A 26,252-nucleotide genomic window follows, 5' to 3' on the forward strand; every position below is an offset into this window, starting at 1 on the left:
AAACCCAACACAGTTCCTTGACTATAGTAGGCCTTAAGAAATGTTTGTGGTATTGGATTGAATTAATTGATGAATAAATTGAAAGGTGGGGAAAGAGAGAAAATTCGTGAACTGAATTGAAGAGCAGTTATGGATTAATATTGCTGCATTTTCTTACTCTACATATATATATATTTTTAGATTATCAACAACTTTTCCTTATTGGACTACAGCTATTTCACTTACCTCTAACTAAAATAACTGGGTTATTTTATATTATATATTGATAACATACCTTAGGCATTCACTATGTTTTTCATGTAGTCCCTACTAAGGCTAGGAGCTGGACTTGTGATTTTATTAGCAAAGATTATGTCCCCAGGTTAGAAACTCCCTCTACCAATCCAAGTTGGTACCTTCTCTGCAAAATCTATTCAAGTTCAAACTATCTGAAAATTGAAAAAAAAACTTTCTTATAATTATTGAAGTCTTTCTTTTCCCTTCATAATATAGAACTATAGAACCAGGGTTAGAAGAAATCTTAAAAGTCACTGTTCAGCCACTACTTGAAGCATATATGCCTTTTACAGCATTTCCAACAAATAATTGATCATTCAAGCCTCTGTTTTAAGGCCTTTAGTGACAAGAGAATCATTAGCTCTTAGGGTAGTCAATTCCATTTTTTTTGAGAACTAGTATATCTTTTCTATTTATTGAGATTCCATGTAATTTCTATGTGGTGGTCCTAGTTCTGTCCTCTTAGACCAAACAGAATAAATCTAATCTACTTTCTCACCTGACAACTTTGCAAATATTTGAAGACAATCATAACCAGGTCTCCCCCAAATCCTTTCTCCTTCAGGGAAAGCATCCCCCAGATCCTTTAGTTGATTCTCATATGGCATGGTTTTCCAAGTTCCTTCACCATCCATTCTCCCTTTTTCTCAGAATACTATTGCTTGTCAATGTCTTTCCTACAATACAGAGCACTGAGCTCAAGATAATACTCCATATGCAAAATATAGTGGGATTCACTTCCCTCATTCTAAACATAAGCTGCCATAGAAAACAACACAGTGACATATCTATGTTGCAATCAGTTAGATAAATTTCTATACTTTTTCATATAAATTGCTAAAGAAGATATGACTAGACATCTTGTCTCTATATCGTTATTTAAAAATTTTGTTATATTTCATTTTTATATCACCTATCTTCCTCAATAAATTTCCCCACCTCTCAGAGTAATTCCTTATAACAAAGAATAAAAATAAGAAAAAATAATTCAACAACATTATATCACCAAAGTACAATATAAGATATATCCATTTCTGAAAAATTTGGGGTCTAAAAACTAGGAATATCTTATACAATGGTTACAGATTTTTTTTTTACTGTTTTTGAATTTTACAATTTCCCCTCAATCTCGGTTCTCTCCCCCCACATAGTTTCCATACAAGTTATATTTTACCTGCATTTCCCAATTTTCATGCTTGTTACCTTTGTGCTCATTGTTTCTCATTTGTTACCAGTATATTAGATTATGTTTTGCCACGTTCTTTGCAGAAATGGTTCAGAAAAGATTTTCTTACAGTGTTCAATTCAAGTACAAAGTGATCCAGTTTGCAAAAGTGATTGGAAATCCTGCTGTTGAACGTTAGTTTGGTCCTTCTTCAACTGAGAAAACAATCCGAGACTGGTTGGGGAAGAAGAAATCCTACTGAAAATGCCCTGCAGAAGAAAGCCATGAGAGGCAAGTCAGCAAAATGGCCTGATTTAGAGAGGGGATTGAAGAGCAAAGGGGGAGTGGAATTACTGTGTCCACAAAGATGGTTTAGCCTGAGGCAAGAAAATTGCTGATGAAAACGCAGTTATTGATTTCAAAGGCGGACATAATTGGTGCTTCAGGTTCATGAAAAGGAATGGACTAAGCATGCATCTATGTACCAGACTTGCCCAGGGAGTGCTTGTGGTCAACCATAGACCAGAGCACAGGAAGGACAGTGGTCAGAGTCTCTCCGAAGACACAGATGAGGACAAACTCATAGATGAGAGTTTTGACAGTGATAAGGAGTTGCATGAATTTTATGATGAATAAAACTCGAGTTCAATAATTTTTTTGTCATACTTTTTTTACAAATTTCAGGCCCCCAAATTAAGGTGTGTTTTATACATGGGAATATCTTATAGATGAGAAAATACTGTAGTTTGCAGTGTTTCAGCATGCCTCTCAACTTCTTTATTCAATTGATCTTTTGAACTCAAATGTGAGCCTAATTGATATTTGTCTTTATTTGATCAATTTAGCCCAAAGGTATACCTGCTTACGGATTCAAAATTTGTCATCTAATATATATATATATATAAAAGAATGTAGAGGAAATGAACAGTTTAGGGAGAAAGGGCTTGACCTTTTTTTTAGGTTCTTGGGAATGTAGAAAACCTTGAGGAATAGGTTAAAGGTTTTATTGGTAAAGTCAGTAGATGATCTAAAGTGGAGGTAAAGAATCAGAAAGAAATGGAACTTCCAGTGTGGGTGGGAAATGCATTATTCAGTTTGTCAGGGACCTGGCAGAAGCTCAAGGAGCCAATGCAGGTACAAATTAAAAAGAAAGCCTAACCCAGGACACTTGGAGGGTCAGAGCTGGAAATGATAATGCCAGTAGGTTTTGGGAAGCTTGAAAATGTTAGTAGTAATGTCAATTCTAAATAACCTTGGGCTGGAAATGGAAGTATGTTTCTCAAGCAAAGATAATAATCCAATCTAGAAAATTTTGATTTGAGGGGAAAAAGACTGGGAAGTGGGTACCACATAATCAGTGGTAACTAAGATGATCTTTGGTTAAAAGTTAGTTAGGATTAGAAATCTGCATTTTTTTTTTAAACTTAGGATTTTTTCCCCCTCTCTTTTTTTTTTGTGGGGCAAGAAGTAGGGTAATGTTGTTTGCTTACCATTAGTTTTCTCATAAAAATTCTTTTGAAGGGTTCCAACCTTGTTTCAAATGAACCAAAGGAAAACAGGGTTTTTTTTTTTTTTTTTTTTTTTTTACATAGGATAGTTAAGGTATTCAAATATATTCAAGTATTCAAGTATAGGGATGGTGGCTGCAGCAATGAAGAGTAGGAAAAAAAAACTCAGGAAAATCTTCATAGCTACTGTGAAATATAGGCCCTTCTATCTGGTCCATTTAATATTTATTTTAGAGAGAATGCAGGGGTAAAACAAGATGTCAAATAGGGTTATATGGAAGATACTTTGGGAGAACTCAACTCCCAATTTAAAACTTTAGATTTTTCTTAAATGGAAAAGTTTGAAATAAAAACCAATAAATTGTTTTACAGTTGGATAAAGGTTTCAGAATTATTTTCAAAAAATCTTCTTAAATTCATTATAAAATATATTTTCTACTTATTTTTTGTTAAATAACTCCATCAGCAGGAGGATAATCATTTTTATAATTTTTCATTTTAATGATTCATATTGATGTTGCTTTAGGATAAACCCAAGCTCAAATTAAACATTATTTCAATTTAACAAAGGAGAGAGGGATAGCTAAGTGGCATGATGGATCCAGCTCTGGAGTCAGGAGGACCTAAATTCAAATCCGATCTCAGACACTTAATAATTACTTAGCTGTGTGTGACCTTGGACAAATCACTTTATCCCAATGCCATGAAAAACAAAACAAAAAACAAAAATTGAGCTGTACAATCACAAACATTTTTCAATATGCAATACTATGAGCTTACGTTCATATTTTTAGATTATATTTTATCCTGCAATTTCCTGAGAATTAAAGACCTAACTGTGCTATATAGCATAGTGGATAGATGGACAAAGATTCAAAAAGATATTAAGTTCAAATGTAGTTTAGACACTACTATTTGTTCAAACCATAGCAAGTCATTCAACTTATGTCCACCTCAGTTGTAAGGATTAAATAAGATGATATTTCTAAAGTGTTTTGCAAATCTCAAAGGATTATATAAATAATAGCTATAATTATATATTATAAACAGTATTTATAAAAAGTTTTATATATGTTATTTGATCTTCATAAACTTATTAGTTAGGTCCTATTACTATATTTTACAGATGAAGAAACTGAGGCAAAGATCTATGTGATTTGCAGAATCACATACATGGGGTTTGAACTCAGTACTTATTTAAAGTCCTGCTCTCCATCTACTCTATCAGTTAATCTACAAGCATTTATCCTATGCTTACAAGAGTCAGGCAGTCTCTGCTAAATGATGAAGATATAAAGAAAGGGAAAGTCCCTCCATGAGGTAAGGAGTATAAAATATCTCCATTTACAGATAAGGAAACTAGCTCTGAGAGGTCAAATAACTTACCCATAGTAGAAGAGCTATGACTGAAACCTGAGGTTTTTATTTCAAATTTAGACTTTCCAAGTCATGTGGGATCAAAGGATTTAGAACTAGAAAACTATTTATTGCCACCTCCTCATTTTACAGATGAGAAAACTGAGATACTGGGAAGTAATTTATCCAAGGTCACAGTGGTAGTAAAGTAGCAGAGGCAGAATTTTGAGTCCAGTTCAATGAATTTCAAATCCAGTGTTTATTACATTATATCATGACCATTTCCAGACACTGGACGTTTTTAAAAGACATTTTAACTGTAAAAAGAAAACCTTCAAAATCCCATTTCCTAGTTTACAGGAATGGGAGGAAGTAATGCTTCCCACTTAGACAAAGGCTGCTCTCAAGGGCCCTCGACACTTACCAGTTCTTTCAGAGTTTAAACATACTGAAGACTATAGGTACTAGTTAAAAGTCTATTTACTCATCATCTTGTCTTGACTAATACAATTTTACAATCCACTTTCCCCCTCCACTTACATCTTAAGTCAATTCTGATGGTTAAAATTAAAAAAAAAAGACTATTCACTAGTCATTTCATTTTTGACTTTACAATCTACTCCACAGATTCCCTAATTCTGACATTTTCAGTCAGTTTAGAAGCAAATAGCAGTACAGGATATTATATTGGAGCAGTATATCAGTATATATATATATATATATTATATATATATATATAAATGTATTGTACATATAATATATTGGAGCAGTACAGGATATTTATTATATTGGATCAAAAATATATAATAGAAATATATATATATAGGATATATATAGGAGTACAGGATATTATATTGGTGCAGTGTGTATATATATATACATATATATGATATATGTATATATAGGAGCAGTACAGGATAGTATATTGGCACAGTGTGTGTGTATATATATATACACACATATATGATATATATGCATATATAGGAGCAGTATATATATATAGGAATATATATAGGAGAAGTACAGGATATATTGGAGTAGTATATATATAGGATATATATGTAGGAGTACAGGATATTATATTCAAATTATTACTTTTAACTTCTCAAACCCTTTCCTTTTAAACACAAAAGGTTTACACAAAACTTAAAGCACTCAAAATCTTCACAGAACACTTTTGCTCAAAAGCTTGAGATTTGTTCATATAGATTGCTAAATTGGTTTTTATAAAAATGCCAACGGTTTTTCTGTTGGACTCTTGGCCGCTATTTAAACATACTTTTTTTTTTTAATCTATGGAGAAGATTCAGGTAGGATAAATAATCTTTTTTGTTTCCTTTATTTAGAAAAATTAGTATTCTGAAAAGGAACATTTATAAGAGAAAATTTCTCACATAAGGCAGTACCCAATCCGGATAGATGAGAAAGCACCCCCCTCCCCCTCCCCGTCTCAGTGTCTCGCCCCCCCCCCCCCCCCCGGGCCTGGCATACAGGAGGCGCTTAATTAAGGCTGAGCTGAGCAGAGACTGCTGACTCCAGCTTTCGAGGAAGGGAAATAAAACCGACAGGCGGATGGCGGGAACGACAAGAGCAACAGCAGCTTCTCGCCTAAATGAGTGGCTTCTTCCATCCCTTTAAAGAACCTCAATGGGATAAACAACTTACAGTCGGCCGCAGCTTCCCTCCTTTGAACATCCCTGAATTAAGCCGTCAGAGACGAGAGAGCCAGGAAGAGGCCCCGGCGACCAGGAAGAGAAAGTAATGAAGCGGAAAAGAGGGGGAAATAATTGTACGGAGAGAGAGAGAAGGGCGCCGACCGGGGAGAGGCGGCCTTGAGCATCTCGGGCCGGGCCCCAAGCTGGAGGGCTCCCGGGGGCGGTTGGCGCGCCCTCCCCGCCCCCTCTCCGCCTCGCGCCGCGTGCCGCGGAACCGCGCTCAACTTCTTCTCTCGGCTCTTTGGGCCCGCCCCGCCTCCCCCCCGTCCGCGAGGATGATTGGTGGCGGGGGTGATCCCTCAGCGCCGCTCGTCCTATGGCGGGCGCCTCCGGGCCGCCCCGCCTCCGCTCCGCCCCTTCCTCGCCTTTCCCTCCCCTCCCGAGGATGGGCCGCCCCTCTTGCCCCTGCGCTCGGGAGCGGAGGGAGAGTAAATACAACAGGAGCGCAAAATGGCGGAGCCGCTGAGCCCCGTCCCCGGCGCCGCCGCCGCCGCCGCCGCCGCCCCGGAGAAAGACTCGTTCTGCAAACCGCCGCCGCCTCCCAGTTCTCGGGACCCGTCGTGCTCTCTGTCGGCCAAGAAGGTCAGGACTGAGGAGAAGAAGCCGCCGCGGAGAGTGAACGGGGAAGGGGGCGGCGGCGGCGGGAGCGGCAGGCAGCCGCCGCCTCCGCCTCCCAGCTACGGCAGCTCGGCGCTGTGGAGCTTCGCGGCCGTGGCCGCCGCCGCCGCCGCCCCTCCCGGGGGCTTCCCTTTCCCCGCGGGCGCCGCCGCCACTTCCTCCTCCTCCTCCTCCTCTTCCTCCTCCTCCTCCTCCTCCTCCTCGCTGTCTCCCCAACCTCTGCCCCGCAAGCTGCTGGTCGCCCCGACGCCGCTGCCCGCGCAGCGCCCCCCCCAGCACCTCCTGCTCTCGGCCGCCGCCAAGCCGCGGAGACCCAAGGAGAAGCGCGACAAGGAGAAGCGCAGGCACGTCGGCCCCGGAGCGGGCGAAGCCGCGGGGGCGCGAGAGGAGAACGGGGAGGTGAAGCTCCTGCAGAGAGGTGGGTGCCGGCCCGGGCCCGCGGAAGCTGCCCGTGGGCGCTGGGGCCCAGCCCCCTCCACGCCCGCGGGCCCGGGCCTGTCAAAAACGGGGGGGCCCTGGCGTCAGCCGGGAGCTGCCCGAGGCCCCAGCTTTTCATCCCTATTAGGGAAATGAGGTGGTGTCCTGGCCGCCCAGGAGGCAGCTTCCCTCTGCCTCCTCCTCTCTTCCACATAGCCATTTTTTTCCTTCCTTTTTTAAAATTTTATTTATTTTGGGTTTTACAATTTCCTCCCCCCCCCCAGAAGGCAATTTGTCATTCTTTACTTTGTTTCCATGGTATATATTGATCGAAACTGAATGCGATGAGAGAGAAATCATACGCTTAAGGAAGAAACATAAAGTGTAAGAGATAGCAAGCTCAGACAATAACATATCGGGTCCCCCCCCCCCCAATTAAAGGGAATAGTGCTTGAACTTTGTTCAAACTCCACGGCCCTTTTTCTGGATATAGATAGCTTTCTCCATCGCAGATCACCCCAAACTGTCCCCGATTGTTGCACTGCTGGAATGAGCGAGTCCATCAAGATTGATCATCGCCCCCATGTTGCTGTTAGAGTTAGACATATTTTTTTTGAGAGATTTTGGTGTTCGAAACTCCCCATTTCCCAGTGCCCCTCGAGGATTATCAATTATTGCCATATCATTTTACCTCTCATGGAGAATAAAATCAATAGGAGAGAGATTAAACTTTTTTAAAAAGTGGCTCGAGTAGAAGTATATTTCAAAAGGAATCTGATGGAAAAAAAGTGTTTCTGTTCAGACTTGTAAAACTGTCATAACGTTTTTTCAAGCACTACCTTTTTTTTAATATAAATAATTGGCCTCTAGATATTGCAGTGTGATGATCTCCGGTATTACTGTTTATAAGTAAGAGTAGCTGAAAATCAGAAAAATCTGTGATGCTGATTTCACTTAGTATCCTATCACAAAAACACTTCTTAAATAAAGTGAATTGTCACTGACAATATGACTGTTGCATGCCATTTAGTATTAACACTTCAGCTGTTTTCCACTTTTGTCTGTAAAATAACTTGCATCTAAGTCTGGCCATTTAATACTAAGGGAATTCCCCATCATTTGGGGAGTTTCCTCCAGTCTTTTTGAGAGTGACAGTTATTTTGGTTATATTCAGAAGTACTGAGAAGCATATATATATCTTTTAAGTTATTTTGTTTTCATTATTGGAATCGATGGCAACAAACAATTTTTTCCTTAGCAAACTCATATTCCTTGAATGCTTTTCAGTTTCTATTCTTAGGAATTAGGGAATAAGCATATGATAATTCATTTGCCACATTGATCTTCATGATCAGGAAGGAGTTTAATGATAGATTTTTTTTTAGTTTTTTTTTTTTCTTGAGGTTCTGAATAATGAATGACATGACTTAGTAAGGTTATGGCCAAAAATATTGTAATTTAGAATGCTTAAAAACATAAAACATCTCCAAGCAATTGTTGGTATTGGTTTTCATATTAAGCACCATTTTGAAACCTTTTTTTCTTAGGGTAATGACCAAATAAAACAACTTAATTATGTTTGTTTTGTAATTTCTGTAAATTCTTTTAGGTAATTTTTTTTATTGTTGAATTTTATGTTGAAGGTAGCTCAAGGTGGCATATTTCCTTCTTGAATTTTTTTCCTCAAAAAGACCTTTCTAAAAATCATTCTGGCATATTGGATAGAGAGTTGGTCTTGTAGTTAGAATGATTTAGCTTCAAGGCCTATCTCTCACTCTTACTAGCTGGGTAACCAAGGGCAAGTCATTTAGCCTTTCAGTGGGTCAGGCAGAACTCAAACTGGGATTCTTCATCTTTTTGGTGGCATGCCAAAACGGTAAAAATTTATTCACTTCATCTCAAAATAATACATATGATTAGCAAGGAAATCAGTTAGATTGAAATACAGTTCATAATAGTGATCCAGCAAAGATTAGATTGTTTTGATTTAAGAAAAGCAATACACCTTGCTCTCAATATTTTAAAACTGCAGATCTGCACCTTGGAGATTGTTTCACATCTGGGATTCCCTACATCTATGAACTAGATATGTCAGCATCAGGGAAAGCTTGGGTTTTCTTTTTAATGACCACATTGCTGTTTTATGCGAAAAAACAAATATGACTAATAGTTTTATTTAACCTTTTCCTTTAGTGCTGTTGGTATATTCTCTGGGAGAAACATTTGTTGTTTTTTTAAAAAAATTTTTGGTTCTTTGTTTTTTTGTTTGGCTTTTACAAGGCAATAGAGTTAAGTGACCTGCCCAAAGTCACACAGTTGGGTAATTATTAAGTGTCTGAGGTCAAATTTGAACTCAGATCTTCCTGAATCCAGGGTTAGTGCTCTATTCTCTGTGCCACCTGGTTGTCCCTAAATCTTTGCTTTCTAATTGAGAGAGATTAACCCATACCTTACCGAAATAAAACAATAACTGAATTAAGAAATAAAAATACTTTTTCCTCTGAATAGTAATAGTTCTTTGTCTTTTCTTTCTTTTTTTCTTTAGGTTTTTTTTTTTTTTTTTTTGCAAGGCAATAGGGTTAAGTAGCTTCCCCAAGGCCACACAGCTAGGCAGTTATTAAGTGTCTGAGGCCATATTTGAACTCGGTGCTCCTGACTCCAGGGCCGCTGCTCCATCCACTGTGCCACCTAGCCACCCTCTAAATAGTATTAGCTCTTTAATCAGATTAATGAGATTTGATTAGTGCTCCTGTTCCATTTGGATGGATGTGTATAAATATAATTCAACCATTTAACCTTGCAAATATATGGCCTTAATAAAAGAAGATGGGGCAAATAAACTTACTTTTTTTTTAAGTTTTTTTTTTAAACTAGAGGGAATAAACTGGATGGATATGGTAGTAGAGAAGCAGTGTTGTTTAACCAATAAAGCCATCCTTAAAGTCAGTAAGACCTAAGTTCAAGTCCTACTTTTCAGATGTATTGACTGTATGATCCTGGATAAATCTTTTAAATTCTTTTTACTCCAAGCTGAAGTTACAGAGACTAATGCAGATCTGCATTGGTTGGGGGAATTCCATCATCTGAGAGTTGCCTGTACTGCAAAGTCTTGGGAACGGTTTCACTCACTTAACACTAGAGTATTTATTTATATTAGCTATAGGTCATTTTAGTCATTTAATGTGGTCAAAATTGATTTATTAAAACTCATAGGCCCTTTACTCCTCTCATTCTATTTTACTCAGAATTCTAACAAACTTGCTTTTTTGCTTTTTTCAGTTTATTGATTAGAAATAGGAAAAGAGCGATAATTGTTAGAGAGATAGGATGACAGTAGTTAGAAATGACACTGATTGGGAGAAGACAAAAAAAACTGTAGAAAGTAGATAAATAGACTTCTCTGGGATATTAAACATCAGTGATCCAGGGAGCCCTTTACTTGGGTATTATATCATAGGACAATTAAGTTCATAATGATGATTCAGGAAAAAAATAAATTATGCCATATTTAACAAGATGAGGAAAATATTTGAGAATGATTTCCATAAAATTATTGAAACAAGTTTTAGTGTCTTAGGAGATATGGTAAACTTTAATTATCTTTTTGGCATATCAAAGTAGACAAATTAAGTTTTATTTTTTTGAAATGGAAATGTGGAATTCTCCAATTAAAAAATGAAAGATTATTAGAAAGGTATCTAATATTTAGGAAGAATGCCTTGGAAGTAAGAATACAAATTTTGTAGAAAATAACTAAACACCTTAACCTAATTTGCCCTATTGTTTGTTTATATAACATACTTGTATAGATTATGGTTTTCTAAACACTTAAAATCTAAGTGTTAACAAAATCTATCATATTCAATGCTCTAGTCTAAAGTGTGTGTGTGTGTGTGTTTCTGTGACACGCATCTGCAATTTGTGATGTAAGTCTTTGAAAATTGAACTTGGGGGCGCGGCTAGGTGGCACAGTGTATAAGAGCACCGGCCCTGGAGTCAGGAGCACCCGGGTTCAAATCTGGTTTCAGACACTTAATAATTACCTATCTGTGTGGCCTTGGGCAAGCCACTTAACCCCATTGCCTTGCAAAAACCTTTAAAAGGGGGGGGGAAGGAAATTGAACTTGGGCTTACCAAGTTGCCTGTGGCCCTGAGAGGCTGAATAACTTGCCTTGGATCACACAGCCAGTGAGTCAGAGGCAGGACTTGAATCTCTAGTAGCAGAGAATCCAAGGTCTGCAGTCTGCCTCCACTGCCTCTCAAAAGTATGTTTACAGAATGTATTTTATTTAATACTAAGTTAAAAGATTAGTTGTGTAATTTTGCTGCTCGGTCAGGCCTAAATCAGGAAGACATAAAACTGTTTATGTTATTGCCTCATGAAATTGGCTTATGGAGAAGAGTGGTGTTAAATTTACTGCCGCCTACCCAGTGTTGGCTGGACCTGTCTGTCAAGTGGCATGAAGAAGCTTGAACTCATTTTATTAAATTTTTTTCATGAATTTTATTCTAAAAATCAGACTGCTTTTTTAAGGTTAAGATATTTTTCTTGAAAAGATATTGAGCTTCTATCTGCACAAGCTTTGCTTTTTTTGAAGGTAAAATTAACATGTTGCAAAGTTTTCCATTCTATATTTTAAATATAAGCAGTAATTTGTTATATTTAACTAAATATATATGTGTGTGTGTGTGTATATATATATAGAGAGAGAGATATACATATAGATACACATATAATTTTTCCCCTCATGTATAACATTTTTAATATCAGATTTTGAAAATTAGGAAGTTTGTGAGAGTTAAAGTTTATCCTTTTACAGCTCAAACTTTTTGGCCCTATGATTTTATGTGTTTTGTTTTCTGTTTTTTTTTTTAGCAGATTAAATACAGGAGAGAAGAATGGCTGTTAAAGATTGGCTAACTACAAATAAATAGCTGTTATAACTTTATAAATTCTGAGAGTTTGGGGTGAGAAGATATTTATACATTTCAATGCTTTTTATAATTTTCTTCCTTTTTTATTATAAGCTTAAAAATGAGCAAATTTGAATATTTCAGTATAGAGAGAACAGAAAAATAATTGTATACAAAAATGAATCATAAGAACATATATCTTGAATTTTTTTTTTTTGATTTTTCAAGGCAATGGGGTTAAGTGGCTTGCCCAAGGCCACATAGCTAGGTAATTAAGTGTCTGAAGGCGGATTTGAACCCAGGTCCTCCTGACTCCAGGGCTGGTGTTCTTATCCACTGCGACACCTAACTGCCCCTTGATTTTCTTTTAAAATGCATGTGAAATGTTAACATAGTAGTATCCACAACTGCCTGCTGCTGTTGTCTGTGTACATCTTTGAAATTCCCTTTTTTGAATTAGTCTTAATGTTTAATTAAAGCTCTTAAAAAAATTCTCTGTTACAACTAATTGATTGATCAACATAAGCAGTTACTAACCACTCACTCTTCATTACTCTCTTCTCCATTACTTTTCTCCAAAAATTATTAGTTGTAACAAATGTTTAGATTCCTAATCTTTTTAAAAAGTTGTGGCATTGGGGGCAGCTAGGTGGCGCAGTGGATAAGAACACCAGCCCTGGAGTCAGGAGGACCTGGGTTCAAATCTGGTCTCAGACACTTAATAATTACCTAGCTGTGTGGCCTTGGGCAAGCCACTTAAACCCATTTGCCTTGCAAAAACCTAAAAAAAAAAAAAAAGTTGTGGCGTCACTTTGTTTTTCCTGTCCCTCAACTAATATTTTGATTCTATGCTCTCTCTATTATATTTATTTATGAATGTGTTTTGTTTCTTCAACAAAGCTATAATCTCCTGAAGGCTTGAACTTCCTACCTAGTACAAAGATTTAAGATATAGGTGTAGAGTAAGTGTTGAACAAGTAAAATAAAGTAAAAAAAGAATATTTTGCAAAAGAATGAATTTTTCTTAATTGAACTTGAGGATAAATGGACTGATTTTTTTCTATGAACATGTTATTTCTTCCAAATAGAATTTTAACTTCTTGAGAACAAGGACTGTATCATTTTGCCCTTTATATCCCTATTAGTTAGTAATAAATATTTGTTGAATGTGAATGCAATTTAAATGAAGAATAATTAGGATTTAGTTCATGACTGGTTGTGGTGGGTAGAAAAAGTACAAAGATGAAGTTAAGGGACTAGAACAGTGATAAAAATAGCAAAGTCAGGACATGGGGAGACTTTTCTTTTGAGAAAATAATTCTCTCTAAAACAGACATATTTGACTGCAGAATTAGAGTTCTATTATCCAAGACATTGCTCAAAAATGATCATTAAATAAGGCTTAGGAAAATATTTGTTTACAATTGTTTTTTTTCTTTTTACTTTTTTTGCTAATCACCTTCCTGCTTGTATTTACACATATCTAATTTTATCTTTATATTATAATGTTATTTTCTTTTTTTTTCAATTACATGCAAAGATAATCAACTTTAATTTTTTGAACCCAGGTATTCTTAACTCCAGAGCCAGTACTCTATCCACTGCGCCACCTAGCTGCCCCTCAACTTTCATTTTTTGTAAGCTTTTGAGTTAGACATTTTTTTGCCACTCTTCCTTCCCTCCCCATCCCCATAAGTGAACAATTTGATATAGGTTGTACACTTACAATGTGTTTAACATATTTCTGTAATATGTTGTGAAAGAAGAATCAGAACCAAAGGGAAAAAAATGGGAAAGAAAGAAAAAATATAAAAGAAGTTTAAAAAGTGAACATAATATACTTAAGACTGTAGTTTTTTTCTCTGGGTCTGGGTGGTGTTTTCTGGATCAAATCTGTCAGGAGTGACCTTGACCCCTGAATTGCTGAGAGGAGCTACGTCCATCACAGTTGATGTGTACAGTGATCTTCTGGTTCTGCTCACTCCATTCAGCATCAGTTTATAGCAGTCTTTCCAGGCTTTTCTGAAGTCAGGCTGTTTGTGATTTCATTTCTTTCTTTTTTAAAAACATAATTAATTTTTCCAACTACATGTAAAGACAGTTTCAGTAATAATTTTATTTTGTAAGGTTTTGAGTTCTATAATTTTTTCCTTCCCTTCCCTCCCCCTTCCCTAGACAGAGAGTAATCTAATATAGATTCTATATGTATCACTATGCTAAGGATATTTTTATATTAATCTTGTTGTGAAAGAAGAATTAGAACAAAAAGAAAAAAATAAAACAAACTTGACAATTTGAAAATAGTAAGCTTTGGTCTGCATTCAAACTCCATAGTTGCCTCTCTGGATGTGGATGGTCTTTTCCATCACAAATCCTTTAGAATTGTCTTTTGTTATTGTATTTGTAAGAAGAGTAAATCCATCATAGTTGATTATCTAACATTGTTGATGTGAATGTTTCGGGGGTCCAGCCTCTGTGGGGTCCTTGGAACCTGACAGGAGGATAGAGTCCGCGAAATGAGTTGAGTCAACAAGGGGGTAAAGGCAGGAGCAGGTTGACTGTCAGTTGCTTGGCTTTATTTTTGTAGTCTCAGAATCATGTATGTTTCAAGCAAGCAAGCTAAGATCATTTCCTTGGTTACAAAAGTATACAATTTTCATCATCAATCATATAATTCATGTGGCTACAAGTTTAATAATCATATAGTTAATTGATTTCTTATCCCTACTCAGACCATGATGACCTCAACCTATTACCTTATTTATTACTACATTGTATAATTGTTAATTCATTTAAAGTTATTAATTAAGCAGTTCTTTTAATGGAAAGTTTTTTTTATATTTTCTGTGTAATGTTTTTCAATATACTTCCTTAACAATCTATAGTGAGGGTCTTTATGCTTGTCCACCCATCCTTTAACTCTTACAATAACCAATTATTCTTTCAGGCCTTGTTGGTAGAAACCACAGTTTCTGTGACTTTTTTATTCTTTCCCATGAAACTAAGGCTGCTGGAGTTCACATATTGGTCACCTGTACTGTTTTCTCACCATCTTTTTCATATATTCCTGTGTATGGTAAAGGGGGTAAAACTGTTAATTTCCCTGGAATTTTATCTGACCCATCTTGTATCTGTTTTCCTTGTATATATTCTGACATCTCCTCGGAATTCCCAGTGTTGGGTTTTCCAGAGATTTCATAATGTTGAAGCCTTTTGTATGCCTCAGGGAGAGGCAGTCCTGTTAAATTTGGACAGAGTTTACAATCTGTTTTATTCAAGGAATTTTTCTGAAATCCTTCCTTTATAGTCATTCAACTATTAGGGTGAGTAAATATTGCAATCAATAATAAACCTATAAATATTGGTATGCATGAAATCCCTACATATATTGAAGAAGGAAATGTTGTTCCATCAGGCAGTGTGACTGCCTTGAGTCTTCTTGTTGCGACTGTGTCAAACAGTTTAGGGACCCTGGCTCCCGACAGAATGTGTGCTATGTTCTCCTGGCTCTTCTCATTTTACTCATGTTCATGTTAGTTTTTTCGGGCTTTTCTGAAGTTAGACCACCCATGATTTCTTACAGAACAATAGTGCCCCAAGATATTCATATACCATAACTTGGTTAGCCCTTCCCCAACTGATGAGCATCCCCTCAATTTCCAATTCTTTGCCAAAACAAAGAGAGCATAAATATTTTTTAGTGTGTGGATCTTTTTTCTTTTTTTATGATCTCTTTAAGATCTAGTAGTAGTGTTGAATCAAAGGGTACACACAGATTTATTGCCCTTTGGACAGAGTTCCAAGATGCCCTCCAGAATGGTTGGATCAGTTCACAACTTCACTAACAGTATTTTAGCATCTCAGTTTTCCCATATTCTCTCCTTTATTGATCATTTTCCTTTTTTTTTTTTGCCATATTGGCCAATCTGAGAGGTATGAGGTGGTTTTAATACGTATTTCTTTAATCATTTTTTCACATGACTTACAGAGAGCTTTAATTTCTTTATCTGAAAACTTCGTATCCTTTGACCATTTATCAGGTGAATAAATAACTTGTGTTCTTATAAATTTGACTCAATTCTTTATATTTTAGAAATCAGTCTTTTATTTGAAATGTTAGTTGTGATGTGAAAATTGCTTCCCAGTTTTCTGTACTCCTTCTAATCTTGTTTGCATTGCTTTTATTTGTGCAAAAAACTGTTTAATGTAATCAAAATTTTCCATTTTCCATTTTTCAATGTTCTTTGTCTCTTGTTTGTTGTATCCTCCCCCTCTCTACAGATGTGACAGATAAACTATTTCTTGTTCCTAATTGACTTAATAGTATCGATACACCCTTTATGTCTAAATCTGGTATCCACTTTGACCGTATCATCTTGGTATAGGGCACGAGATGATGGTCCATGCCTAGTTTTTGCCATACTGTTTTCTAGTTTTCCTAGCACTCTTTATCAGATGTGAGTTCTTATCCCAGAAGCTGGAGTGTTTGGGTTTGTCAAAGGGTAGATTACCATAGTCATTTACTACCATTTCTTTTGTGCTTTATCTACTCCACTGATTTACTTCTCTATTTCTTAGTACCTGGAAGTTTTGATGACTATTGCTTTATAATAATATAGTTTTAGATCTTGTACAGCCAGGCCATCTTTCTTTGTATTTTTTTTTTTCATTTAATTCCCATGATATTCTTGACTATTTTTCCTCCAGATGAATTTTGTTACTATTTTGTCTAGCTTTGTCAAATAGTTTTTTTGGCAGTTTGTTTCTGCCTTTATCCTTGAGAATTTATTTGGAACTGGCTCCATTTTCATAAATCGTCCCCTCTGGCTTTGCTATTTACCCTTTCTACACTGCAACTGTCAGCTTTTCAGTTCCTAATAGAAACAGTAGAAACAGTTCTGACAGTCTTCCATTCTGCTGTCATTTATAAGCATCTTAGGAAAAAATGACACTAGTACATTCTTTTGAAAGAGTTGTCAGAATATTTGAAGACTATTTTGCATTGTAGTCATTCATTTAACAAGCATTTACTATAAGCTGTGTTCAAGGCATTGGGCTAGGTAATGAGGATACAGATTTTAAAAAATTATAAGTCTCTGGCTTTGAGGCTATATTCTTTTAGGTGAATGTAGAACATGCACACAGATAGTTCATGACAGTGGCAAAGGAAATTTAAGACTGTTAATCTAGGAGTGGTGTGAAGATTGAATTACAGTCAAGAGAAACTAGAAGAAGATTATTTAGGAGAGTAATATGATGACCAAATAAAAGGGACTAGGAAAATTTGAGAAAGAAGGGAAGCCACTTAAGCTTCCCTTAGATGTTTTGAAATATATGGTATTTGAAGGAAGAGTTAATTCTGAAAGGCAAGGATTAAGTTTCAGTAAGAGATTTGGCTTCCTCTTCTAATGACCATGTAGACTAGGTAGACGGATGTAATATGTTCAGGACTGGTTAACTGACACAACCCCCAAAATTGGATTATTGGATAACTGCTACTCTGGACAAAGGATCTTACATAGTTCAGGAGCCCAGGACTGTGTCCCTTGTTCTGTTCTGTTGGATATTTTTGCTGATAACATCAACAGAGGCATAGATGGCATTTTTATCACATTTTCAGAAGATGAAAAACTGGAATGACTATCTTACTCATTGGATAATAGAATTGGGATCTAAATAGCAATAGTAAGGAATTTGTATCACCGAAGTATGTGGAAAGGGAAGTAATTTATAAAAAGTTTGGAAAGAAAGGAAGTGTTCAGGTTATGTAGGACTTTAAAAGCCAAACAAAGTTTAAATATGATCCTGAAGGTAATTTGGAGCATCTTGAATTTATTGAAAAGAGGTAGGGATGGGTTGTATTTAGTCGCGTGTTTTACGAAGCTCAATAAGTGGGTAGAAGTGAGGAAAGAAATGTTGACAAAGAGACCAGTCAGAAGGTTATGGTTCAGGCTCAAGGTGAAGAAGGCTGCACCGGGATGTTGGCGGTGTTCAAGGAAATGGGGGTAGGGTGTGAGGGGGAGTATGGGGTCTATATGAGAAATATTACTGGGTAAAATTGACAAGGACTTGACGACTAAATTGGCTAAGGGGAGTGAGAGTAAGGAGAGAAAGATACCTAGATTTGAAGCCTGGAAGGATTTGATGGTGCCCTTGACAAAAATAGGAAAGTTAGGAATAAGAGAGGGTTTTGGGGGTAATTTTGAGTTCAGTTTTGGGCATGTTGAGTTTAAGATGTCCTTGGGATAGCCTTTAGGAGATGTCTTAATAAAAAGATTTAAATCATTTAAAAAATAGGTTGGCAATTGGAAATGTAAGATTGGAGATTCTTTTATACTTTATTTCAGAACTTTTATTAGAAATGGTTATTACAAAGAATTTTTCCCATCTATTTTTCCCCTGGAGGCATCTATTTTTGTTGTGCAAAACCTTTTTATTTTAAAAATAATTATTCATTTAGTATAGTTGGCAGCAGTGAGTTGAATATTAGACATTTAAGTTAAGAAGATCTGGGATCAAATTCTGCCTCAGAAACATACTTTGACTCAGGATAAATTGGTTTAGGTTTCAGTTTCCTCGTTTGAAAAATAAAAGGTTCAGCGTTGACTTTTGGATCTAAATCTCTGATACTGTGATTTAAAAAAAAATCCTGTAATTTCTCAACATGCAGTCTAGAAGAAGCTAGGTTCAAGAACAAGTTCTAATTTGCTGATATCTATGTCATCATAGACTAGTCCCTTAATTTCCCTGAGCCTTGGTTTTTTTTATTCTTTAAAGAGAAAGGTAACCCCTATAGTATGTAGATCACATAGTTGTGTGGCCCAAATTAAGAAATATTTATTAAATTCAGTATGAATGCCATCTGTTCTTTTTTCTTTCGTTGAGTAGGAAAGGATTTTCACCTTATTACAATTTGTGCAGATGCGTCATTCCTTTATAAATTTTATGGGTTTTTAAAAATTTTTGTTTTCCAATTACTTGCAAAGATAGTTCTCAGCATTTATACTTTTGTAAACTTTTGAATTGCACATTTTTCTTCCCCCTTACCCCTCCCCACAGCAGTGAACAATTTGATATAGATTATACATGTACAATCATGTTTAACATTTTTCCATATTAGTCATGTTGTAAAAGAAAAATTAGAATTAAGGGGGGGGACCATGAGAAAAAGAAAAAACACAAAAGACTTTTTTTAAAAAAGTGAATGAACATTGTATACTTTGCTCTCCATTCAGACTCCTTAGCTTTTTCTCTGGATGTGGATGGCATCTTCCATAACAAATCTCTCAGGATTATCCTTGGTCACTGAACTGCAGAAAGGATCTGCATCCATCAAAGTTGATCATCTCAGTTGTTGATATTAATGTATACAATGTTCTCCCAGTTCTGCTCACTCAGCATTAGTTCATGCATATCCTTCCCAGGCTTTTCTAAAGTCAGATCACTCATTGTTTCTTATAGAAAATAGTACTCCATCATGTTTATATACACCATAACTTGTTTACTCATCCCCAAGTGTTAGACACCCCCTCATTTTCCAATTCTTTGCCACTATGAAAAGAGCAGTTAAGGAATATTTGTACATTTGGATCTTTTCCCTTTTGGGATGTCTATAGACCCTAGTAGTGATACTGCTGGATCAAAGGGTATCCACTGTGGGCATAGTTCCCAACTGCTCTCCAGAAAGATTGGATCAGTTCACAACTTCACTGACAAGAGCATTAGTATCCCAGTTTTCCCACATCTTCTTCATTATTGATCATTTTCCTTTTCTGTCTCAGCCAATCTGATAGATGTGAGGTGGCTCAGAGTTTTTTTTAACTTGTATTTCTCTAATCAATAATGATTTGGAGCATGTTTTTACATGACTATAGAGAGTTTTAATTTCTTTATCTGAAAACTGCCTATTCATATCCCTTGAGGAAATGAATTGTATTATTATAAATATGACTCAGTTCTCTATATATTTTAGAAATGAGTCCTTTATTCAAAATACTAGCTGTGAAAATTGTTTCCTAGCTTTTTGTATTCCCCTAATCTTGGTTGCATTGGTTTTATTTCTGTAAAAACGATTTAATTTAATGTAACCAAAATGATCCAGTTTGCAGTTTAGAATTCCTTGTTTTGGTTGTAGACTCTTCCTCTCTCCATAGATCTGATAGACTATTCCTTGTACTCTGGTACCCTTTTAGGTCTAAATCCTGTACCTATTTTGACTTTATCTTGGTATATAGGGTGTAAGATATGTGTCTATGTCTAGTTTTTGTCATGCTATTTTCTAGTTTTCTTGGCAATTTTTGTCAAATAGTGAATTCTTGTCCCAGAAGCTGGAGTCTTTTGAGTTTATCATTCAATAGATTACCATAGTCATTTACTACTGTTTTTTTTTTTTGTACCTTATCTATTCCATTGACCCACCTCTATATTTCTTAGCCCATACCAGAAAGTTTTGATGCCTGCTGCTTTATAATATAGTTTAAATCTTATACAGCTTAGTCCACCTTCCTTTGCATTTTTTTGTGTGGGTAATTTTAAAGGAAATGTTTATATTATTGATGAATTTGTAATTTATTATGACAAAAAGGTGTGCTTTCTTGCTGTCCAAATTTTCCCAACAATTTTTCTTCTCTAATGTGTTGTGATCTTTGATTTATCAAGTATTTTTCAATTGTATGGCCTTGATTTCAGTTCTTGAAGAGTTTTTGAACTGTTTCCCCCAATTTTAAAAATCTAGTAGTAATAATTTTGACATATGTGCTATTATTTGTCACTAGGCACTTTAAGTCCCCCTTTTCCCTTTCGTATGTTCCCTTTGTGTTTCATTTTCCTTTTCATTTAAAGTCTGATTTTAATTAATTATATAGTGTTCAGTAGTATTTTGACTGTTAGTTGCATAAAAAAGTATAAAAGTATAAAAAAGTATAAATTAATTTGAATAGTTTTTCCATCTTTACTATAGCAGCTCAAACTGGCAGAATACATTGAATATCTTTCTAGCCTGATTTTTTAATTTGTGATATTGTTTCTTAATTGATAATAATTTTATGTGTTTTAGAAGATTAATTCTAAGGTTTTTGATGTTTTTAAAGTCTGTTTTTCTATATTAGTTTCTTTAGCTTTTTTGTAATTTTTTTTCTGGCTAGATTTTTAGTTGGGGGTGTGTGTGTGTGTGGGGGGGGTGTTTATATAAAAACTCCTGAGTGAGAAAACTCTACAAAGACCAGCACATAACTGTTCTGCAAGGTCTGGTCTTTTTATCAGCACTTGTTATCTAGATTTTCCAGATCTTTTGGGGTTCTCTTCTTATACCATACTACCTGTTGATTTTAATTAGAGAAACGTGTTATTGAGCTTCATGGCTTTATCTTATATTTTGTTATCTCACTAAAACCATTTGCAATTATACTTAAGATTTTTTTATAATCTCATTTTGTAAGTAAACTTATGCCATATAAAAAGAGATATTTATACATTTTTTAATTTAATCTCTTAATGTTTTTAATCTTTAAAAATTCTGGGTGAGAATAAAATGCTTTACTTTAGTCTTATTTTAGTGGGAAATCCTCTAACTTTTCTTGATTTAGTGAGCTACTTGTTTATGGATTCCATAACTTTTCTTACCACATTTCCCTGTTGGAGCTTTGATTTCATTATTTTAGATACAACTTGTCAACAGCTTTTTTTTAATCTTATGGGTTATATATACAATCTTCTTTTCTAGTCTCTACAAGAGACTCCTTGTTGAATGAGAGAGTGTGTTGATAGCTAGCCAAAAGTAACATCAGGGGTCTTGTGTTTTCTTTACCTTTCAGTCAATTGAAGATATATTATGCTGGAGAAAATTGCTTTTGAAATTTGACTTTTGCATCTTTTTTTTATTATGGGCACCTGGGATAGGTATGTAGAGATCAATTTTTATAAAGATTTATTAAAAAAACTAATAATGAGGGTTGTTAGTTGATAAGACTTTCATATTAAGAATCCTTCTATTACACAAAATTATGGATATTCTATTTTACCACAGGTTTTTTTTGCATAAGGATTTAAATTTATCTCAGATTCTTAAGGGTAATGGGGCGGCTAGGTGGCGCAGTGGATAAAGCACCTGCCCTGGAGTCAGGAGTACCTGGGTTCAAATCTGGTCTCAGACACTTAATAATTACTTAGCTGTGTGGCCTTGGGCAAGCCACTTAACCCCATTGCCTTGCAAAAAAAAAAAAACAAACCTAAAAAAATTCTTAAGGGTAGTCAGACATAGTTTGTGGTCTTACGGGTCCACATACTGGAAGTTCAAGGATGAGGAAAAAAATGTTCTTAAAGTTGTGTCCACATACAGAGTTTATTTAGTTGTTTTTCTGTTATATCCAACTGCATGACACCTTGTGGGGTTTTCTTGGCAAAGCACTAAGAATGCTTTGCCATTTCCCTCTCCAGCTCATTTTACATATGAGGAAACTGAGGGAAACAGGGTGAAGTGACTTGCCCAGCTGCACCCAGCTAGGAAGCATCTGAGGCCAGATTTGAATTCAGGAAGTTTAGTCTTTCTGATTGTAGGCCAATTGTCCACAGAAAGGGAGACCTTGCACTAATTTGTCTCTGGATCTCAGTTTCCTAAATTTCTAAAATAAGGAACTGAATCATAAGAATCCTTCTAGCTCTGAATCTAAATCTATGATCACATGATCCTGGAGGATAGAAAACTTGAGATATTTAGATATTTTAGTGACAATCATTTCAAAAAGGAATTAAATTTATCTTAAATTCTTAAGGGTGGTTCTAGTGGATGAAAATTTATTTATTTATTTATTTGTTTGTTTATTTCTTTATTTTGAGGTCAAGGCTTGATACCTTTCTCAGACTAGAAATATAGCAGCCACTCTTTTTAGTTAAGCTGCTGGCTCCCCAGGGAGCCTTGTGGCATTGCTACCTTGTTACCAGATGTCTGACAGACTTTTAGCCCAAACTCAAACTGTCCATCTGCCTCTGCCTTCACAGCAACAGGAGCATCATCACGTGTGGGTCACCCTATGTGTATTAAAATAATATTGGAGGGATCTTTAGCTTCTTGGAAGGAAGACCTTCCTGAGAGTTGTCATTAGTTGGCTAAGAAATGAAATGAACTATCTTATGAACTATCTTATTTTTAGAAGTGTTCAAGAAGAAAGTGGATGATTACCTTTAAGAGCTGTTTCAAGAATTCCTATTTAGGTAGAAGATAATAGATTAGCCAGTTTGTTTCCTTCCTCTTCTGTGATTCTATTAGGTGTTAATTGCAGAATGAGATTAGAGTTAGTGGGGGGGGGGGGTTTAGAGGAAAAGAGTAACTATAGAAATCATATTTTCTCTAAGATAGAATTTATGCTGATAACAATTAAACATTTCATATTTATTTGATTTTTAGCTTGTTTTGTTCTAAAGTATTTTTAGTGTAACTTGGATGACTAATTCACATCTGGAAATTTGATGTTAGGCTCTTGATGTATGGCATTGTGAATATATATATTGCTGGGCTTAGAGATAGGAAGAAGTTCAAAATCTACTTTAGTCACTGGACAGTTAACCTCTCTAAGCCTCAGTTTTCTCAGCTGTAAAAATGAAAATAACCTGTGGCACCCGCAAGACATGTTTTGCAAATTTAGGGCCGTTATATAAATGTACTATCATTTTATTAATAATAGTTAATATTTAAATATACTTATGCATATGTATATATACATATATGTATATATATATATCACTTTAAGGTTTGCAAAGAGCTTTACAAATATCAGTATTTAATTGGATCCTTACAACAACCTTGGGAGGGGTAGGTAGGTTCACAGATATTAAAATACCAAGATATGAAAAACCTTGTTGTGAAAAGTTACAGCTTTTAAATAATACCTAAACAAATATATATTTTGGCTTATTCTTGAATTTGTTGTTATTTAGTTGTTTTCAGCCATGTCCAACTCTTTGTGACCCAATTTGGGTTTGCTTTTTTTTTGGCAAAAAAATACTAGAGTGGTTTGCCATTCCCTTCTCCAGTTCATTTGACAGTTGAGGAAACTGAGGCAAACAGCGTTAAATGATTTTCCCAGAGTATCCTAGCTAATAAGTATCTGAGGCTGAATTTGAACTCAGGAAGATGAGTTTCTGGCCCTCTATCCACTGTGCCACCCAGCTGCCCAAATTTATTTATGTTCCTGTTATTAAAGTATACATGATATAGTTTAAAAAGCTCTAGATCTAGATTGAGATAGAATATCAGTGTTCATATCCTACTTCTGTCCCTACCTGCTTGTGTGAGCTTGAGCAAGTCATTTAACCTCATCTCTAAAAATGAGGGATTTGAGGTGCAGCTGGGTGATGCAGTGAATAGCACTGGCAAAGGAATGACTTATTTGGCCTCTGTGCTTTACTAGCTCTGTGACCTGGGCACCGGAACCCCAATGTCCTTCCCTGTTTTCCCCAAATGAAGACATTGGGTTAGATGACTTCTGAGGTCACTTCCAGTTAAATATTTATGATTTTATTTTTAAAAATAATTGTGCTAAGTAACAAGATTTGTGAGCTTTCTGTCTTAAGTTGTCATAATGATATTGCTGGCTAAATGCTTTAGTATGGTATCTCATCTGATCCTTTTTGCAAAAAAGTATTGATTTGTTTTTCAGGTTGAGGAAACTGAGGCTTAATTGAGTTTCTAGTGGTAACACAGCTAAGAAGTATCTTGAGGTAGGATTTATGTTGAGAATCTTCAGCCTTCCACTGCTAGGATTCTTATCAACTCTACCACACTATCTCAAATTTTTATTCCCAAGTATTTCTTGTAGCAACCAGCCAAATTAAAGGTTACCTTTAATATATTTTATGTCTTTTCTGTCTTGGCTCATAACTACTATTTGAAAGGAAAAAAAGACATTTAATTTTTAAGTCTCTTTAGGAAATGCTAACTGGAATCAGTCAATGAATTCATCCTATTCAGGATTGATGTCTTATTGTTTGTTGCCAGGTATCTACTGTGGACAAGACAAGACACTGGACTAAGGGCTGTATTTTTTTTTATTTTTTTTATTTTGGTACCAGTCTCTTATTTTAGAGATGTTAGGTATTCCTGGTGATCAAATGAAATCACTTAGCACATAGTGTCTGATACATAGCATGGTTATATATAAATGCTTATTCCCTACCTTACTTGTCCCTTTCCCCCAATGAAGATTTTGTGTTTGGTGATGTATATTAACAGCTGGTCTACAATATCTGGGTTTAGACCATTTCTAGGTCACTGAGAGATTAGATGATTTGTCCCCAGAGTCACAGAATTAATGTAAAAGGTGGGATTGGAATCTAGGTTTACCATATTTGTCTCTGCATTTTCACTGTGCTAGAAATAAAAATGGTGAAGGAAAATTGGTGTCTTTTCTCAAGACTTTATGATCTAAATTCATATAAAACATACTTAACAACACTTCCTTCCTCTATATCTCAGTTCATTTTTTTTTTTTTTTTAGGTTTTTGCAAGGCAAATGGGGTTAAGGTTTGCCCAAGGCCACACAGCTAGGTAATTATTAAGTGTCTGAGGTCAGATTTGAACCTAGGTACTCCTGACTCCAGGGCCAGTGCTCTATTCACTGCACCATCTAGCAGCCCCTCTCAATTCATTTTTGACCTTTTACCACTGTTAGGATGTTGTTCATGTTCTTTCCTATTTACCTCTCCTGCAACTAAAGTAACATATAGTAAAAAAAAAAAAAACCTCACTACACAAAATCACAATAAAAACCATTGGATCTGTGTTTAAAATGGGTTTGGATTACAACACTCAAATTTTCTCATTGAAAATTTTCAAAAAAGTAGACACCCAATAAAAAAGTAGCATAGTTTAATACATGCTAAATGGTTAAAAAATACATTGAGTACTTTAGTAAATAATGAAAGTTTTAAGACCTGTTACTGATAAAAAAAAAAAATCTGGGTTTACTGTTATGATTGTTCCCCAGTTCCCATGATCTGGGTTTGCAAAGTCAAGAGGAAGTTGGGTAAGCTGAAACCTAGCCTAGGGCCAGAAGAAAGGGGTTGGGGAGGGAGTGAACAGTTAGCCCTCCTCATTTAAAAGACCTAAAGTTGGTTTGTGGAAATGTTATTAGAAGGATTGCAACTTGTAAGTTATTGTGAAGGGTAATTTTCTGCATTTTTTCTTATTGTATAAGAAATTTCACATAGAGCAATTCAAATTTCAAATTATGCTAAAAACTTCCCTGATATATATTAATCCTGAGTATTGAGTATTTTAAAAGAAGCATT

At 35.7% G+C, this 26,252-nt stretch overlaps 1 protein-coding gene across 1 annotated transcript in view; it reads left to right on the plus strand.

The window, feature by feature from the left end:
• Positions 1–6,439: 6,439 nt before the first annotated feature.
• Positions 6,440–26,252, plus strand: part of RSBN1L (round spermatid basic protein 1 like) — a 97,180-nt gene continuing 77,367 nt past the window's right edge. The window contains exon 1 of the mRNA XM_074194006.1: positions 6,440–7,056. Coding sequence (XP_074050107.1) covers positions 6,471–7,056 — 586 coding nt within the window. The 5' untranslated portion in view covers positions 6,440–6,470. The remainder of the gene's footprint in view (positions 7,057–26,252) is intronic.

The sequence above is a fragment of the Macrotis lagotis genome, chromosome 7 (genome assembly GCF_037893015.1).
Source record: "Macrotis lagotis isolate mMagLag1 chromosome 7, bilby.v1.9.chrom.fasta, whole genome shotgun sequence".
Taxonomy (NCBI): domain Eukaryota; kingdom Metazoa; phylum Chordata; class Mammalia; order Peramelemorphia; family Peramelidae; genus Macrotis; species Macrotis lagotis.